Source organism: Carettochelys insculpta, chromosome 1, assembly GCF_033958435.1.
Source record: "Carettochelys insculpta isolate YL-2023 chromosome 1, ASM3395843v1, whole genome shotgun sequence".
NCBI lineage: Eukaryota > Metazoa > Chordata > Testudines > Carettochelyidae > Carettochelys > Carettochelys insculpta.
In genome coordinates this window covers 235,584,075-235,602,326 of record NC_134137.1, presented here as the reverse complement: position 1 = coordinate 235,602,326, position 18,252 = coordinate 235,584,075, and the positions used below count along the sequence as shown (strand labels likewise).

At 48.8% G+C, this 18,252-nt stretch overlaps 1 protein-coding gene across 1 annotated transcript in view; it reads left to right on the top strand.

Annotated features, from left to right (window-relative positions):
• LOC142017466 (alpha-2-macroglobulin-like protein 1) overlaps nucleotides 1-18,252 on the top strand; it is a 60,768-nt gene that overhangs the window by 27,481 nt on the left and 15,035 nt on the right. The window contains exons 15-28 of the mRNA XM_075002343.1: nucleotides 434-583; nucleotides 1,206-1,322; nucleotides 1,998-2,136; nucleotides 7,098-7,221; nucleotides 11,170-11,395; nucleotides 11,540-11,666; nucleotides 11,933-12,054; nucleotides 12,640-12,694; nucleotides 13,729-13,812; nucleotides 15,030-15,206; nucleotides 15,437-15,518; nucleotides 15,947-16,103; nucleotides 16,361-16,435; nucleotides 16,968-17,130. Of these exons, the coding sequence (XP_074858444.1) occupies nucleotides 434-583; nucleotides 1,206-1,322; nucleotides 1,998-2,136; nucleotides 7,098-7,221; nucleotides 11,170-11,395; nucleotides 11,540-11,666; nucleotides 11,933-12,054; nucleotides 12,640-12,694; nucleotides 13,729-13,812; nucleotides 15,030-15,206; nucleotides 15,437-15,518; nucleotides 15,947-16,103; nucleotides 16,361-16,435; nucleotides 16,968-17,130 (1,798 nt within the window). The remainder of the gene's footprint in view (nucleotides 1-433; nucleotides 584-1,205; nucleotides 1,323-1,997; nucleotides 2,137-7,097; nucleotides 7,222-11,169; nucleotides 11,396-11,539; nucleotides 11,667-11,932; nucleotides 12,055-12,639; nucleotides 12,695-13,728; nucleotides 13,813-15,029; nucleotides 15,207-15,436; nucleotides 15,519-15,946; nucleotides 16,104-16,360; nucleotides 16,436-16,967; nucleotides 17,131-18,252) is intronic.

Below are 18,252 nucleotides of genomic sequence, written 5' to 3'. Positions count from 1 at the left end.
TGGGGTGTGTGAAGAGGAAGCCTGAGCATTTTCAATTTGACCTGGCATTCAGAGGAAGGATGGCATGGAGAGAAGAGCACTGGAGTGACGTGCTGTCAGCAGGCTGCGCTGCGGTGTGCTTCTGTTTAGGTGTCTCTCATCTCGCTGGTTGTATCCAGTGATATGTAGTTAAGTTATTTCTCCTCATTTTCCCTTACTCCTCCGTTGTTGTTCTCTTCAGAATTCTTGCTCGCGGGCTGTCTGCTCCCGTTGCTGCTTCATTCTCTCTTGAAGCACCTGGCTCCACTTGAGGTGGATCTTTCAGGACTACCTTCCTCTGAACTGTGAGGGGGTCCTTTCTGCTCTACTGACCTGCAGGCTGATGAGTGCAGGATACTCTTTCCCTGCCTTTCTCTCTTCCCATCTCATGTTCTTTCCTTTTGTGCCCATCAAGGTGAAAATAGGGTTCTCAGAGGATGAGGCCCTCCCTGGATCTGAGGTCAGTCTCCAGCTACAGGCAGCTCCCGGATCCCTGTGTGCTGTTCGAGCCGTGGATCAGAGCGTCCTACTGATGAGGCCAGAGAAAGAACTGAGCAACTCCATGGTAAATGACTCCATGTTACTCTGCCTATGTGAAAGGAAGAAGGAGAGGATAAGAAGACTAAATTGTATCTTGATAGCCGAGGAGCTCTGAATGCTTCATGAATGGAGATAGTAGCATTATCCCTACTGTACAGAGGAGAAAAGTGAGATATAGGAAGCAGAAGTGACTTTCTCAAGGCCACACAGTCATCATCACTGTTACCGTAAATCCCAAAGGGACAGACGGAATACCACCGTGATCCTTCTTTTGCTAAGTCCTTAAGGTAGTCTGGCTGGATATTCAGATGACAGTCTTAATGCACCACTAAAGCACTTGATGGTTAAATGATCACTAGCGATGTCGCAGCGTTCTTTAGTAAACAAATGTCATAATTCATAATTTGTTCCTGTCCCTCAGCCTCATGCTCAGTGCACCAGACCCTATTGCTGCTCTGAGAAGAATATAGGAGAAATGGAGATGAGTGATTGATAGCCTGTTGTTAGAGTCTACCTCATATGCTGGGTCTAAGTTTTCCATACACGATAGCATGGAACAGCCATTTAGATAGATCTTTAGTGTGTAGGGAAATGAGTAGGTTGGTTAACCTTTGCACTGACTATTTTTTTTCTTTCTTTTCCCCAAGATCTATGGGCTGTTCCCACATATTTTTCGTGGTGGATACCCTCACCAAGTGTCCGAAGATAACTTCTTATGCTGGTACCCAGAACCTCTGCAGCCTGATGTGTTTATGGTGTTCAGAGTAATGATCTTTGATTCTTGCTCAATAGCTATGTTACAGATTATGATGAGAAAGCTCTAGTAGTCATTGATGTTCCATTGATTAGAAGAATGAGTTACTTGATATTAGTGACCAATAGGAAATATAATCAGTGCACATTGACATATCTTTGGTTGGATAGTTCAAGGGTCCAAACATTATCAGTTAGTAGGAAAGAGTTTTACTTTAGGTCTTTGTTCTCAGTGGGCTAGTGGTTTAGAATGCCTGCAGTTAGGTGGTCAGTTCAGCACTGATGCCTCAATGGGCAGTTTGCTGAGAGCATCTGACATTAGTAGCCAATAGGAAGCAGTTGTGTTGACTGTTGTCGAACCAGTTCACGAGATGTATGGAGGATTTCCAGCAGGAACATTGCTGTTTCCCCATCAGCTCAATAGAATTTGAAGGAGAATACACTTGCACTGGTAGAGTAAGGCCTGATACTTCAACTCTAGGAACTCCACAGTCTCACTGAGTTGGGATTTGAGTAATTCCTGCTTAAATAGAAGTGAAGGACTCATATCATTTGGCTGGGAGAGAACTGGATCCTTGCTTTATAAGGATTAGGAGCAGCCTCAGGGAAAAAGTGCAGATGAATGCAGAAGGATGGATTCTGATATCTAAACTCTCATAATTCTCTTCCTTCCTTTCTTCCTTCAGGAAATGGGCTTGAAAATCATATCTAACACCCATATCAAGAAACCAAGAAAGTGCTTAACTACTATGGCTATGACAACCACGACAACGACTGAGTTGGAGAGCACAGTTCCCATGCGAACCACACCTACATTTCTCACAAGTGAGCACTTGATAACTATCCTTTCTGCTTCTTATTACTTCTCACTAGAGGGATCAATCTTGTTGCTGAAAGCATAGAATTCAAGGTAAGCAGTCCACAATGTGATTACAAGTGATGGAAGAGAACAGGGAGGCAAAAGGGTGGCTTTGCCCCAGACTTGCTTTCTGAGCTGTCTGGGAGTGAGGGGCTCATCCTGCTGAAAGGTCAGTGAGTTAGCTGTTGTTTAACACATCAAACTGTCATCAGATTAGCTGATAGCCACATTTTGTATTCATATACCCTGAATATGGTTCTAAGGTTCCTAAAGTAACTGAGCCTTTGTCAAGTAGAGTCCCTATGGCTGTTCCACTTTAGGTGTGTGTGTGCCCCACATGGCTTTGATCAGAGATTTTGATAAATGAGTTTGTTTGACCTCATGCTCTGTCCTGAAGCTGTGCAGTGTGGAGCAGACAAACTGCCCTCAGTTCCTCCTCAACTGCCTCAGCCTGAGGTGGTGCTTTGGCATGTCTGCTGTGGCTAGATGTTGTACCTAGTTTTCAGTTTACTCTAGTTTATCAATTAGCAAGTTTAGCTTAGTTTGTTGCTTAGGTCGTTTCTCCTCTCCCCTTTCATATGGGAGGTTTTCCTACCTCGGTAGGCCATGTCTGGTTCATGGGGGATTTAAATCCTGCCTCACTTGCTGGGAGGCCATCCCAGTTTGTGACGGCTATTCCAAGTAGATCTTCTGCTTTGAAGAGTCACGGTTACCACAGAAGCATAACATCTGTTTAGGCCTCAGATCACAGGCAAGAAACAAACAGGAAATGAAGTTGCAGGTTCTAATGATGGGGTTCCCTCTGCTCCACCACACAGCCCAGATAGGAGAAGCCTAGTGTGCAGCATTCTGTAGGCAGTTATAGTATGTCTGCAGCATTGGCTCAACCCTTTCCCAGGATGGGAAAATTGCTAAAGGTGTCTAGAGGTTCCAGAAAAATAAGCTCTGACTCTCTTCTTACAGCGTCTTCTTCCAAACGACTTCACTCTCCAACTAGGTCAACCACATCAGAAGCTTTGATTTTGCAACCAGACGCTGTAGAAGTGAAGAGTTCCTTCTGTAATGGCAGGGCCAGGAAACCCCATAGCTTGTTTGAGAGCAAACCTTGCTCCAAGAGAGCTTTGATACCATCCAGACAAGATATGTCTTCTGTACAAAGACGAATGTACCATTGGGCATAGCTTTACATTTGGTACCTTCCCTGACAGGCTCATTGATATGTCACGCAACTAAGCCTCTCTCTCATTTGATGCTCATCCAAATCCATGGAGTTGTCTATGGCTAGAGACAGAGGGCTGCTACTTGAAGGACTTACCTATAACAGATGAATGGAGCCTGCACTGCTTATGGGCAGTGAGAACCTCTTGGTACAGAAACTTGGGCTTTTTTTCTGCTGCAGTGCCATGGAGTGGCGTTCTGGCACCTTTTTCCTGGCACTGCCGTTTTGGAAAGAGGCTGGGTGGCTCCAAGCTGCGTAGGGGGCTGTGTTGTCCAATAAACTCAGAAGAGCTGCACTTGTGGGGTGCCCCTCCTGTCGCTCCACGTAGGTGCCCCGCCACGAGGTGGGACAAGCGTGGCGGTGGCGGAGGGCTTTCTCCAGCAGGGCTTCTGTGGCTCTAGCTGGGAGCCGTTAGACTTCTTCAGCTCCTGCACAGCTCCTGCGGGTGTAGCTGGGAGCCACACAACTCCTGCTATCCAGCTCTGCCCTGGCAGCTGTGGCCCAGTGTGGCACATGCTGCCTTAGCGCGTGCATCCGGGCGCAGCCTCAGAGCGTGGCCCAGCACCTGTGGTTCAGCCTGGCCTAAGAGGCCTGATGTGACACCTTCATCCCCGGCTCCATCAGCAGCTCTGGTGAGGTGGGTTGAATTGTGGGGGTGGGGTGGGCTGGTGATACCTAGTTCTGGGGGTGCCGGTAGTGGGGGAGGACATTCATTTAGAGCTGGGAGGGGGGCTGGAGGTGGCTGGTTCTGGGGAAGGGCATTGATTTAGAGCTGGGAGGAGGATTGGGGTGCCTGGCTGTGGAGGTGCCTGACTCTGAGAGAGTGGGAGGGCCTCCATTTAGAGCAAGGAAGGGTGGTTGGGGGTGCCTGGTTCTGGGAGAGGGGGAAAGGATTAATTTAGAGCAGGGAGTGGGGCTGGGGCTGCAGGGGGAGGTGCTAAGCCTGGGGGTGGTTTGGGGCTGTGGGCGGGCAGTTTGGAGCTGTCAGGGTGGGGTTTAATCCTGGGGGTGGTTGGGGTCTGTGGGAGGTTAAGTCTGGGGGCAAGGAGGGGGTGGTTTGGAGCTTGAGTTGCAGCACCATCTTTTCTAGAAAAAAAGCACTGCAGAGACTCATGATCACTTACATCAGGGGTTCCCAACCTTTTCAGTAACACAGCACACTTCAATGCGACGAACAATCCCATGGCACATGCACTTTTTCCCTTGTGTGAATACCTGCCATGATAGGAGGAATGGCTGAAAATTTCAATCATTACGTGATTACTTGCCGGGGAGGAGGTGGCTCCAGAGAGCAGGTTCCCCTCCCTGCCAGCCCCTTTAACCTGTGATTGATCAATTTTCCCTGTCCCTGCTCTTTGCAGAGCCACAGCAGTGGGGAGGGGGAATTGATGACCAGGCGCCAGCTGGGACTCAGGCAGCCTTGCTGCTTCAGCCCCCAGCTGGTGCAGGGGTCATCAAAGTGTACTGTGAAATGTCATAAATTCCACCCCCACGTGGCTCTTCAAAGAGCTGGTGGGAGAGGAAATTGACGAACCCGTTCTCTGACACCTGAAGGGAGAGTGAGTGAGCAATTTTGTGGAAGACATCATGGCTGGTGGCAACAACTTTGGCTGTCATCAACAGTTCTTTGGGGCCCTGAGGTCCAGTGACAGGACAATAGGGAATTACCATCTTCCCTTCCCCATACCATTACACAATAGAAGGAGACATTTAAGGAACAGGAGGCTAGGCAGACAAAGAGGCTGACCTCAAAACTACTGTCTCATCTTCTTAGCTGAGGAGGTCGTATTGCTTCCCCTTCCGTCAGTGGCTGATGATTTTTGGCAATTTCAAGAGGGTCAACATTGCTCCACAAGTTGCTCAACATTTTTTGCTCAGCAGTTCCATACAGAGTTGACCATCCTGTCAGTGGAGTTCTTCCCAGTCCTACAAAAGTAATTTGGTTTACCAGGCACTCATAGTGAAATGCAAATACATGAAGTATACAAAACTAATTTCTTTTCTTCAGCACTTTCCCTCAGACCAAAGGAAACAGTTTCAAACTGCCATGGGAGTGGCTTGTCTCCAAGAAGAGAAAACTTGTTGAGAGTCTTGGGGTCATGATAAAAAGGCAAAAAAGGGTGATGTCATGATAGGAGTCAACTACAGATTAGCTGACCAGGAGGAAGAGGTGGATGAATTTTTTAAAATAACTAACAAAGTCATCAAAGTACAAGACTCAGTGCTGATGGGGGATTTCAACGATTGGGATATCCATTGGGAAAATAATACAGCCAAGCACAGATTATGCCACAGGTTCTTGGGAACATTTTTTATCTTGGAAATGGCTAAAGCCACTAGTAAAGAGGCTATTCTAGATTAGATTCTGAGAAGCAGGGAAGAACTGGTTGAGAATTTGAAAGTGGAAGGTAGCTTGAGTGAAAGTAATTATGAAATGTTAGAATCTGTGATTCTAAGGAACAGTAGGACGGAAAACAGCAGAAAAGGTCATTGATTTTGAGAGAGCAGACCAAAGAAACTCATGGAGTTAGTTGATAAAATCCCATGGAGCACAAGTCACAGTTCAAGAAAGTTGGGAGTTTTTCAAAAGAGACATTCTTAACAGCACAAGAATAAACTATCCCACTGTGTAGGAAAGATAGTTAAATACGGCATGAGACCACCCTCGCTTAACCACGAGATCTTCAATAATCTGAAATTTTAAAAAATGACTGCCTACGAAAAGCAGAAACTACATTTAATTATGAGAGAGGAATATAAAAAACTTCCACAAGCATGTAGGAACAAAATAAAAGCCAAGGCATAAAATGAGATCAAACTACCTAAATATATAACGGGTAGCAAGGGAACATGCTACAAATACACCGGAAATAAGAAAAAGACTAAGGACAGGGGAAGACATCGTTACTTAATGGCTAGGGTTACATTAGTAAGTTTTGTAGACAAAATTTGTGGAGCATGCACACACAAAATACACTTTGACAACAGAAACTGTTGACAAAAAAGCTGTGTAGATGCTCCAGGGGCCCTTTTGTCGACAGAGCAGATCAAAAGGTTGATTTGCTTTTATGTGTAGATGTGATTTGGCGACAGAAGTTTTGTCAGAACATCTGTTCCAACAATAACTTCTGCAGACAGATCACTGTAGTGTAACCGTAGCCAATGAGGGGAGAAAAACAATACAAGAAAATGTAAGAAAGGTGGAAGTACTAAATTTCCCTTTTTGTTTCAGTTTTTGCCAAAAAGGTGAGTAGAAATTGGACATCTAACATGGTGATCATCAGCGAGAATGCGGTAGTAGCTGAGGCTAAAACTGAGTAAGAACAATTTAAAATTCCTTGTCTCTAGAGCTGATGCAACTGATGGAAAGGCAGTTCTTTCTTTAGTTCTGGGCTCACTATGTGGCTCCCTCTGTCTGGTGGCATACTGCTCAGGAGTCACCGGAAAGGGAGCACCCATTGTGGCACAACTCAAGGAAAGAAGAGAGGTGATTCACCCTGTGCAGTAACTGTAGTTCTTTGAAATGTTTGTCCTGTGGGTGCTCCGGTAGGTTGTGAAGGGCACACAAACAAGCTGAACAAACAATGAAAATCTCCAGCTGAAGGCAGATGAGACATACGTACAGCCTGAAGTTAAGCCCTCACAGGGGAACATGTCATGAAGTGCAGTTACTGTACAGGGTGAGTAACCTGTCTTGGTCACCTCCAGCATTCCCCGGGAGTCTCACAGCAACTGCACATGGGACCACCATATCTCCACCTGCACCTCCAGTGGAGGAGAAAGTTCGCAAGTATTTCCCAGAGACCTGGCTGTGGTATTTATCTTCCCTTGGGTAAGTAGAGCTTTGCGGTATCCCCATTTGATCACCCTTGCACCATCCTGGATGGCCAAAGTTCCAGTCAGATTTTAATATTTTACGGGGTGGGGAAAATTGCTGAGTTGCACACCTAAAAAATCCTGAGATGAATATACACTCATCCCTCGTTAAATGAGTACTTCACTTACGAGTGCTCGCTTAAATAAGGGACACATTTACTTGCCTTAGTTCACTCTACAAGTGAACTCCTCCCACTAATAGGAGGCTAATTCCCTTCCCGTGGCTCCAACCTGCCCTAGTCTGACCCCCGCGCTGGCCCCGCAGCCCCTATCCACAGCAGCCTGACCGCCCCACCTCCGCCAACCCATGGCAGCCTTCCTGCCCCCTTCACCGGCCCCACAGCAGCCTGAACCCCGCACCTCTGTCGGCCCTGTGGCAGTCTGACCCCCACCCTCCACCAGCCCCATGGCAGCTTGACCCCCTCCTCCTGGCCCTGGAGTAGCCTGACCCCTGCCCTCTGCCATCTCCACGGCAGCCTGACCCCCAACCGGCCCCACAATGCCTACCTGCAGCAGCCTGACCCCATTCCCAGCCACCAGCCCTGCAGACCGGCCCCGCAGACCAGCCCCGCGGCAGCCTGACCCCTGTGTTGGCCCCAACCCGCGGCAACCTTAACCTCCCGCCCCCGTCAGCCCCACAGACTGGCCCTGCAGCACCCTGAACCTGCTTTCTCTCCCCACGAGCCCGGTAGACCTAACCTGCTGCAGCCAGACACCCAACCCCACCCCCAGCCAGACCACACACCCAACCTTCAGCAGCCTGAACCCCTCACCTGCCCCACGGAACCAACCGGCCACCACGTTTTAATCCTCTGTCCCACTCATGGCCATAAACTGCCCCCAGCCTTTAAATTCCCTCCCTCCCAAAACCCAAGGTTCACTTACCTTCCAAAAGCAGCGCCACCTGCTGCCGCTCCTTCCCCGAGCTCTAGGAACCAATCAGAGATTTTTACGTGTATTCTAGTGGTAACTGAGTGTCCGTCTTATGAGTTTTCACCTACAAGCACAAAGTTGGGAACCAGTTGTGCTCGTAGAGTGAGGGATGAGTGTTTTATGGGTCCTTTAACTGTCAGTGTGATGATAATAGTGTTTCAGGGCTGAACATGCAGTCACTTTTTTTTGGCTGTTCATTATCATAAGATCTTGAATCCATTCCCAGGAGGCAGGAACTAAGTGAATGCAGAGAAAGAAACTTGCTGTATCATTATGGTGTTGGTATGGTGTACGAGAAGGGTATTGTACTATCCCACTACTGAAAGCAGCCTGGTGTAGCCCTCAAGGAACTGTCATGCATTATTCCCTCAGCAGAGGAAGAGGATGAGCCTGTGGCACCCAGATACCCCAGTGCTCCCCACTGTCATATAAATTGGAGAAGTTTGGTACAAATATGTCTTGTGAGGTGTCATTCAAAAAGTTTAGGTCTTCTAGGCTTTAATAGCTTGTTGGAGTCTGTGTTTTATTGGTGTATGCAGATGTATGAAGTTTGGCTACATATGCATTACTGAAACATGCAGCAAGGTTGAAAACACACACGAGCAGCCTTTCAGGTACAGCAGTAAAAAGGTAATACAATGTGACTGGCTTACTGAGGGAATGCATAAGGGCAAGGATCACCTCAGGAACTGTACAAGAGAAACCTCTCAAAGACAGCACTGCACAAAGAGACCTGCTTGACCAGATCACAGCAAGTGGGAAGACAATATCTATCTGGTGTTACTAAGCTCAATTTACGGGTTTTGTCTGTTTACTAAGGTAACCTACTTTGTTCCATTTGGTCTCTCTTATAATCCCTTAAATTCTACCCTTTCTGATTAATGATTTTTTGTTTTGTTTATTCTAAAATCCACTGGCAGAACTGGTGGGATTAGTGGTATTCCGGTACATGAGGTAATATCTTAAAGACGTTGCAAACTTCTACAATTCTTTTGCTTTTCTCCTTTTTGTCCTTGTCTGGGTTCGGTTCAGATCACTGAGAAATAGGGTCTGGGTTCTGCTCATCCTACATGCTGTGTGGCAGGTGCCTCTAAATCCATCCTGTCCACCCATTGTCCTCAAATAAGGCATCTTTGTTATGTGTTTAATCCACATAATATTCTTATTGTGCACATCTCAAGCAAAAATTAACTCACTAGGGTTAAAGAAAACATCTTCTGTTGTAGATATAAATCTATTTATCTATTGACAGGTAATTTTCTCTTTGTTGTGAAGCATAAGATTATTGTCTGAATAGCCATTGTGATGTCATCCACATGACAATATCTTGACTAACTCAGCTGCACGCATTCAGTGCAGAATCACAACTACGATGTGTTGTAAACTTGGCATAGACTCTACAGGCCATGTCAGGCCTCTGATATGCCCCCACATAACGACTGTCTTCCTAGGACAAAGGAGTGGGAGTCCCAAGACCTGGATTCCATTGTTTGGCTCTTACATTAACTGTCTCTGTCAAATCGCCTCTCTGTTAGAATCATTGAACACTAGGACTGGAAGGGACCCGGAGAGGTCATTGAGTCCAGCTCCCTGCCCTCATGGCAGGACCAAGTCCTGTCTAGACCATCCCTGATAGACATTTATCTAACCTGTTCTTAAATATCTCCAAAGATGGAGATTCCACAACCTCCCTAGGCAATTTATTCTAGTGTTTGACCACCCTGACAGTTAGGAAATTTTTCCTAATGTCCAACCTAAACCTCTCTTGGTGCAGTTTAAGCCCATTGCCTCTTGTTCTATCCTCAGAGGCCGAGAAGAACAAGTTTTCTCCTTCCTCCTTATGACACCCTTTTAGATACCTGAAAACCACTATCATGTCACCCCTTAATCTTCTTTTTTCCAAACTAAACAAGCCCAATTCTTTCAGCCTTTCTTCATAGGTCATGTTCTCTAGACCTTTGATCATTCTTGTTTCTCTTTTCTGGACCCTTTCCAGTTTCTCCACATCTTTCTTGAAATGCAGTGCCCAGAACTGGACACAATACTCCAACTGAGGCCTAACCAGCGCTGAGTAGAGCGGAAGAATGACTTCTTGTGTCTTGTTCACAACACACCTGTTGATGCATCCCAGGATCATGTTTGTTTTTTTGCAACAGCATCTGTTGCTTGGTTTCCTCACATGTGAATCAGAAGTAATATTATTCACCTATGTTTGAAGAAGGCTTTCAGATCTCCAGGAGTTGAGTGCTGTCTCTGGAAAATGCCAGGCATCATTACTAAGGAAATCTTTCTGGAGGGTAGCAGAATCTTGTTCTTTTGGTGTGAGCACCAGTGGCAAAGTACCCTTATCCTAACTAAAGATAATCTGGCTCATAATAATCAGGCACAAGATTTATTCCAGTGAGAAATTTTAACAGTGAACGTTCCAGCTCTGAGCTCTACAGGATTGGCTGGGGACCACAGAAATTTGAAGATCAGCTACAATTGACTTCAAATTGACTTCAATGGAAGTTGGGGGTATTTTGGTATTTTGTGGGATGGAATTGTGCACTGACACACGTAACACAACTGTATGGTGAGTCTTTGCAGATTCTGTCCATGGTATGAGTGAGTCACAGAGATGGTCCCAAGCCACAAAGCTGGGTTATTGGTTTGGGTCCAGTTTTCAAAGGCTCCATAGTTCAGGTTATTCTGATAGCAGTCAATGGTTGGGGTGCTTTGGGAGCGGGACTTGCTGGCGGTTGGGGGTGGGGTAAGACGCAGCATGGTCTGCGTGATGCTGAGGGCTGGCTTCCCCAGTCCTGCTCCATCCACCCAAGGCCTCAGCCCTTCTGGGAAAACAGAGGTGGGCCCCCGGCTTTGCCCAGGGGCTGGGTCCCTGTTTGGGAGTAAAGGCTCTTGGCTTTTTGAGACATGACCAGATGGTGTCTTCTAGTGACGGATTTTAACTCTTCATGTTTTTTTCTCTCAGTCGCAACGGAACTAGGGATATGCCACTCATGGTGCCTGACCCCATCACTGAATGGAAAGCTGGAGCATTCTGCACATCTGAGGTGGGCTTTGGACTCTCCCCAACCACAAGCCTCCTGGTCTTCAAGCCTTTCTTTGTAGAGCCCACACTGCCGTACTCTGTGATCCGGGGAGAAACTTTCACACTGAAAGCCACTGTCTACAACTACCTGCTGCAGTGCATGAAGGTGAGTCCTGTGGGAGGCTCTGTAAGGAGTGGGGATCTGGGTGGGTGAGAGGTCACCTTTGTCCCAGACTTGCTCGAGGAGCAAGTGGGGATAGCAGGTTCCTCATCATTGCCTGGACTGTTTATACGCACTGCTACCCCTTAGATCAAAGTGACCCTGGCTGAGTCCCCAAACTTCCAGCTGGAGCCATGTGAGGGCTGCATCTATACCAGCTGTCTGTGTGCCAATGAAGCCAAGACATTTCACTGGAGAATCACATCTAAACAACTAGGTGAGGAGAATGGGGGCTGGGGAGGTGGGGGAGAAATAGCCAGGGAGGGAGCAATTGTGCTAGTTATTGGCCTTTGGGTTAGATTGCATTGGATAAGAAAACTGGAGTATGTGGCCTCTTAACTGTAAGGCATCAAAGGCACTGGCAAGATTTGGGTGGGCTACTGGTTCCATTCATTGTCTGTGTTAGGTGGCATCTATAGCAGAACCAGAGGGTGTTTTCCATAGAGGGTGGGTGCTGTACAGTCTGTCCTCTCTTGTTTTTAGGGTTAGTTAACATCACCCTTAGCACAGAAGCACTGACCACCCAAGAGCTCTGTGGCGGGGAGGTGCCATTTGTACCAGCAAGAGGACGGACAGATACACTGATCAAACCCCTGTTAGTCCAGGTGCGTTTGGGGCTGGACTTAGTTCTTTTCTCGTCTCTAACAGGGAGGCAAATCATCCCCTGTATGCAATGGGGTGAAATTTGGAGAGTGAAATTGCCCCTCTTATTTAGGGAGACTAATTGGCCTCTCTACGCTTGAGCCAGGGTGCAGCTGGGTCCCTCCAGTAAGGATCAAAGAACATGCCTCTAAAGGGGGTTTCCTCTATTTTATACCTGTCTTGATCCATTTGTTCCTCCTTCTGGGGGGCAGCCTCATCTTCCCATGCCCTGGCATCAGGGCTTGCCTTGTGCCCATTGTTTCTGCTTCCTCTATGTCCTAGCTGAAATATTGGAATAATGGGTGTAGCCAACACATCCCCTCATGTAGACCCCACTGCAGATGCTCCTGGCTGTGGAATCAGCCCTTTCTGAAACTGTGAGGCTCTCAAGTTGCATGGTGCAACCAGGCAGATCTCTGAGACAGAGGGCTTCTCACAAAAGCCCGATATGAAAACACATATGGTCCATAACCTACTTGTAACCTTATGTCTCTCCTCCTTTCACCTCCTCTGTGACCCAAATGCTGCTGTCCCCTCAACCCCAACAGCCAGAGGGAATTCTTGTGGAGAAGGCTCACAGCTCCCTGCTTTGCCCTAAAGGAGGTAGGTGGGCTGCTCATGTGGCGAAAAGGAGCATAAGCAGATGCAGGTGGGTAGAGGGGGGTAAGGAGCAGCCTTCGTGTTTTAGCTGAAGGAGATAGGTAAGATCACATCTTGCCTGTGCAAGGCCTAGTGCAGGATTGTTCCTTGATCTTCATGCTTTTATCCACTCCTAACTTTAAATGATTGAAGTAATGGGACAGTCACCCCTTTTGCTGGGGGGCACCTTTCCACTGTGTGCTTGAACGCTCACTTCAAGGAAACGCTTCCTCATATCCAGACTCAAATTTCCCCCTTTCACTTGACTTACCCTTTCTAAAGCCTTTTGCAAACCAGTTCCTAAGACTTCCCAGAGTTATAAAAAGCAATAACATCTGCTGTTCTATTACCTTGGCCAAGCTCTAGAAGTTCATTCCAATTTGGAAGGCGATGGATGCTTCCTCTGAATAAGAAAAGCGGGACTGAGCGTATAATATAGATGTTCTTGGTGCTAGTGTACCAGGGTGAAAGATAGTGTACCAGGGAAACTAGACATAGCATAGAAACAGCTCTACACTGATCCAGTCAGCATTGGCCCCTGGAGGATGGCCTGGAAGGGATTTCAGAAATTGGTTCCCATCTCTGTTTTCCTTGGTTTATGATGAGGCCATTAGCAGAGTTAGAGAGATCTAGGGGTTTGTATTTACCCATAGGTACATGGGTAAATAGGCTAAGCACACCTTTGCCTAGGAGGTGTGAGACGTGATGGAGTAACTGAGGCAGGAAGACACAGAGAGGTTGCTCTGGACAGTTGGGGCTGCAGGGAGAAGGCTCTCATACCTACGGTGTGGGGAGATAAACTGGAGGACGAGAGAAGACAGGGCTAGTGAATGGAGGGGATAGGAAGGTGAACAGAGATAGGATCTGGGGACTGCCTGGAAGTTTTCCGGAGGTTAACATGAGATGTGGCAGCAGAACTGGCTTTATGGGGAGAATTTTCTGAGGATATGGGAGGCCATTTTTTCAGATTCTCTTCCTGTTTGACATCTGGGTTCCAGGAACTCCAGCGCAGGATTCTGTGTCCCTGGAGCTGCCATGGAATGTGGTCAAAGGTTCAGCCAGAGCCACTGTTTCTGTCATGGGTAAGGAATTCAGCCCCGGGTGCAGCTCATGTTGCCAGTTTTGGCTGGATGTATTCCTAGGTGTTTCATCACATGACATAGTCTTTAGTTAAAGATTAATCTTCAATTCCTGGTTTTTCTGGAGAACTGGCAACCCTAAGCGCCATGGGTAGAGGGCTCTGAGATGACTGTCATCCAGACTCTCCCTCCCTGAGGATGATCCTGAAGAACAGCAAACCCTGAACCCCCAAACCATCCCCAACATTTGACAAAATCCAGGCCATTTTCTACCACTTCCCATGACTGCTTTTCCTAGTTCTGGATGGACCAGGTGCAACAAAATACCCACAAGTGAGAGGCACTTCTGCTTGTTGGAGCCTCTGAGAGTGACCAGAAGCAGCAGCTGCTACCCCAGGGGACTGCAGGAGGAAAGGCCTGGATCCCCCTTTCTCCTCTCCCCAGTTTATCAGTCCTGAGAGGTTCCAGTAAAGTCTGGATAATAGACACTGGGCTTAGGAGATGCTGATGCCAACTCAGATGTTGAACACTGGGAAGGGACCCCAAGGGACCATTCGGCCAGGAGAACCCACCTCTTGTTATAATGAAACAGCCCAGCAGGGGGATGGGAGAGAACCCTCCTTATAAAAGAGTGTTCTGTCCGAGAGGGAAGGAACATTGCATTAAAGGTGAAATAACTCTGCACACACACGCGCGCGCGCACACAATGGGATGTTCTCTCGGGGACATAAAACGCCCTTTCCTCTGAGAATGTGGGCACAGGGAAGGCAAAATAACCACCAGTGTAATGAAACATTCTCTTTGCTGGGGTGAAAGCTAAACCTTCCCTGTAACAGAACACTCTACCAGGTGGAAATGCCCCGTGCAACAGGGGAGTCCTCCGAAGGAGAAGAATACACTTTAATGGAAGATTCCACCCTCCAGTGCAAGAAACAATGGACAAAGCTAACAGACTGACAAAACCACACTTCAGGCTGTGACTCCACTGGGGATGGGCTCCAATACTTACGCTTAGTGATTCCCCGGTCTCCAGGTGTGCTGCGGTGAAGTAGGCAGCCAGGGGCACCTCCCCTTCCACACCGCCCTGCAGGAGGCACAAACACCATGCTATAATAGCACATTCCAACAGGAAGAGATCTAATCTTCTGGCTTCTCAGCCAGCCAGGATTTCTCTCTCTTGCACGATTTTGGGCTCCTCTCTGCTTTGTCTTCCCCATCAGGTGACATCATGGGGACTGCATTGCAGAACCTGGACAGGCTGGTGCAGATGCCCAGTGGCTGCGGGGAGCAGAACATGGTGCTCTTCGCTCCCATCATCTACGTGTTGCAGTATCTGGAAAAGACCGGGCAGCTGACCCAGGAGATCAGGGAGAGGGCAACGGGATTCCTGCGCAAAGGCAAGTACCCTGAGCCCAGATCTACTAGTGCCCAGCCTGGCACCCCCCACGCCTGTAACCCCCTCCGCTCTCCTGTACCCACCCCGTTCAAATCAGTTCCTCTCTCTGGCACCCATATACATATTTGTGACCTTTTACATACTTCTTTCACCCCACTCAGTGACCACTCTGCGAATACCCTTTCCCTGGCACGGATGGGTGACACTGTAGTTTTCTATCTCTCTCTCTAGGGTACCAGCAGCAGCTGCACTTTAAACACCATGATGGCTCCTACAGTGCATTTGGTACTGTAGACCAGGAAGGTAACACCTGGTAAGTTCTGTGGTACTCCTCTCCCTTCCTGCTGTCTGGGAGTCCGGAGGCTATGAACTGTGAGGCGGAGGGCTGGGTGGTCACTGATCCCTCAGGACTCTTCCCAGGGCCACATGAGGAAGATTGTAAGTGCCATGCTGTAACTGTACGTGCTCCTCCTACTTCGTGACAAGGCCACAGTGCCTCAGACCAGCCATGGGAGTGCAGCCATCTCTGGCTACAGGGCAGCAACTGGGCAGAGGAAAGGAACTGAGCACATGGCACAATGCTTGGGAGGAGCTCTGAGCAAAGACAGACTTCCTGCTTCACCCCTCCTCTCCCTCTCTCTTTTATCCATGTTTCTCATTTACTCGCTCTCTGTCCTCTCCCTCTCTCTGCTCCTCTCCCTGCCCTCGCCCCCCTCTGCCGTGCTCTCTCTCCCCTGCCAGGCTGACAGCATTCGTGGCCAAGTGCTTTGGCCAGGCTAGGCCATACATCTTCCTAGATGACAGGAACATTCGGGATGCACTGAGCTGGCTGCAGATTTACCAGTTGCCCAGTGGCTGCTTCAGGAACATGGGGAAGCTCTTCCATACGGCCATGAAGGTAATGGTGTGGCCATTGCAGCTTACATGCCCTGTGCAGAGCTCCACAGGCAGACCTGGGACTTGACTCAGCTTGCCTCCCTGGACACTTCCTCCCTCTCTGTCATGGTGGGGGGGTGGGGGTGGGGGACAGAAAAGGTGGGGTCAGTTCAGAGAAGGGAGGGAATTCAGGGACATTTACAGGGATGGATTGGGGGCCACTGGTTCCCGTCCTGCTTGTGAGTCTCTTCCAGCTCTGGGTGTTTGTGCTTCTTGCAGGGCGGTGTGGATGGGGAGGTGCCCCTGGCTGCCTACATCACAGCAGCACTTCTGGAGACTGGGGAGTCACTGGATGTGAGTATTAAGGCCCTTCATTGACCCGCTGCTGCTCGCTGGACACTCGGAGTCCTCCAGAGCTCAGTGCCAGTACATCTCTCCCCAGCCGGCTTTGCTGGGCTGGGCATGGGCCAGACACTGGAGAGGAGAAGGAGCTGGCAGCGCTACAAGAGGAAGGCACTGCTGGGGTGGGGAGAGAACTCCTCTGCTCCGCAGGGAGGGCACTGCTGGGGGACGCTTGCCCATCACTAGCAGTGAGCTCACGTGGATGGACTCCTGTGACTGTAATCATGCTACCATCCCAGGACAGTCCCAGCAGAGGTGCAAAGCGCTGACCTTGAATGAGGGTGGCTATTTTTGCAGGGACTCCCTCCTGTACCCAGGCTGAGCAGTGTAAGGATCATCCCAGGTGCCAGCATATGCCCTTGCTGTGCACTTGTACTTCCGTGTGTGCCAGCCTGCCTGCGTGGATGTACTCCCACATGAGCGCCCGGTTGTATGTCTGTGCACCCATGGGGGCCCATTGCCAGTGTGTGCTTTATCCCCACAGAGCACCGTGGTGAACAAGGCCTTGCGCTGCCTCACTAGTGCCCTCCCCAACATTACCAGCACCTATACAGAGGCACTGCTGGCCTACGCCTTCGCTGTGGCCCAGGACACCCAACGCACACAGGAGCTGCTCACTAAACTAGACCAAAAGGCCATCAGAACAGGTACCAGGACTACCCAGCGTTGACTGGCACCCAGAGCTGGGGCTTGCCAAGGGAGAATGTGTCTTGCATCTCACCTTCTCCTGCCTGGGGCCTGTGTCGGGGCCCCACAACCTGAGCTGTGACTGGACATTATGGGCCAGATTTTTGAGAGAGCCCAGCTCCAGTTATGCACCAAAGCATTTGTCCGAATTTTCAAGAGCAACCAGCATTTTGGGAGCTGAGCTCTTTGACAATGGGCCACAGCCCTCACAATAGGAGTGCTGTGGATCTGGCTGTACCTTTCCGCCTGAGCTGCCTGTGAGGGGAATCCAGGCCTTTGGGCCCATAGATCCCTTGGGCATTTTAAGCTTACACAGCCTAAAAAGAGCCCAGCCACTGCCCCAAATTTCAGGACACGTAAGCACTCTCAGAGCCCGGATCCTATATCTAGCACCCCATTCTGAGCATTGGAATGTGCTGTCTGACTGCAAAGCCCTCTGGGCACAGAACTGACCCTTTGGACTCCCAGGTACTTAAAGGCACTTCTTTCCCAGAACTGCACCAAGAAGGTTTACAGCAGGCGTGTTCAACCTGCAGCCCACGGGCTGCATGGGGCCCTGGACAGCTAATAATGCGGCCCCACAAGATCGTAAACTTTTAACATTATTATGTGATTTATATACATTAACTATATTATATATTTTGTACGCGGCCCAAGACTATCTTCACTCAATGCGGCCCAGGCAAGCCAAAAAGTTGGACACCCATGGTTTACAGTTTAATTCTCTGGCTACATCTACGCTAGCACAAATCTTTGAAATGGCCATGCAAATGGCCATTTCCAAGATTACTAATGAGGTGCTGAAATGCATATTCAGAGCCTCGTTAGCATGCTGCTGGCCACAGCTCTTTGAAATTGCCGTGTTTCCTGGCCGTGTGGTTCATCCAGACAAGGGTCCTTTTCGAAAGGACCCCGCCAACTTCAAAATCCCCTATCTGCTGATAGGAATAAGGGGATTTTGAAGTTGGCAGGGTCCTTTTGAAAAGGGCCCTTGTCTGGACGAGCCACGCAGCAGTGAAACGTGACAATTTTGAAGAGCCGTGGCCGGCGGCATGCTAATGAGGTGCTGAATATGTATTTCA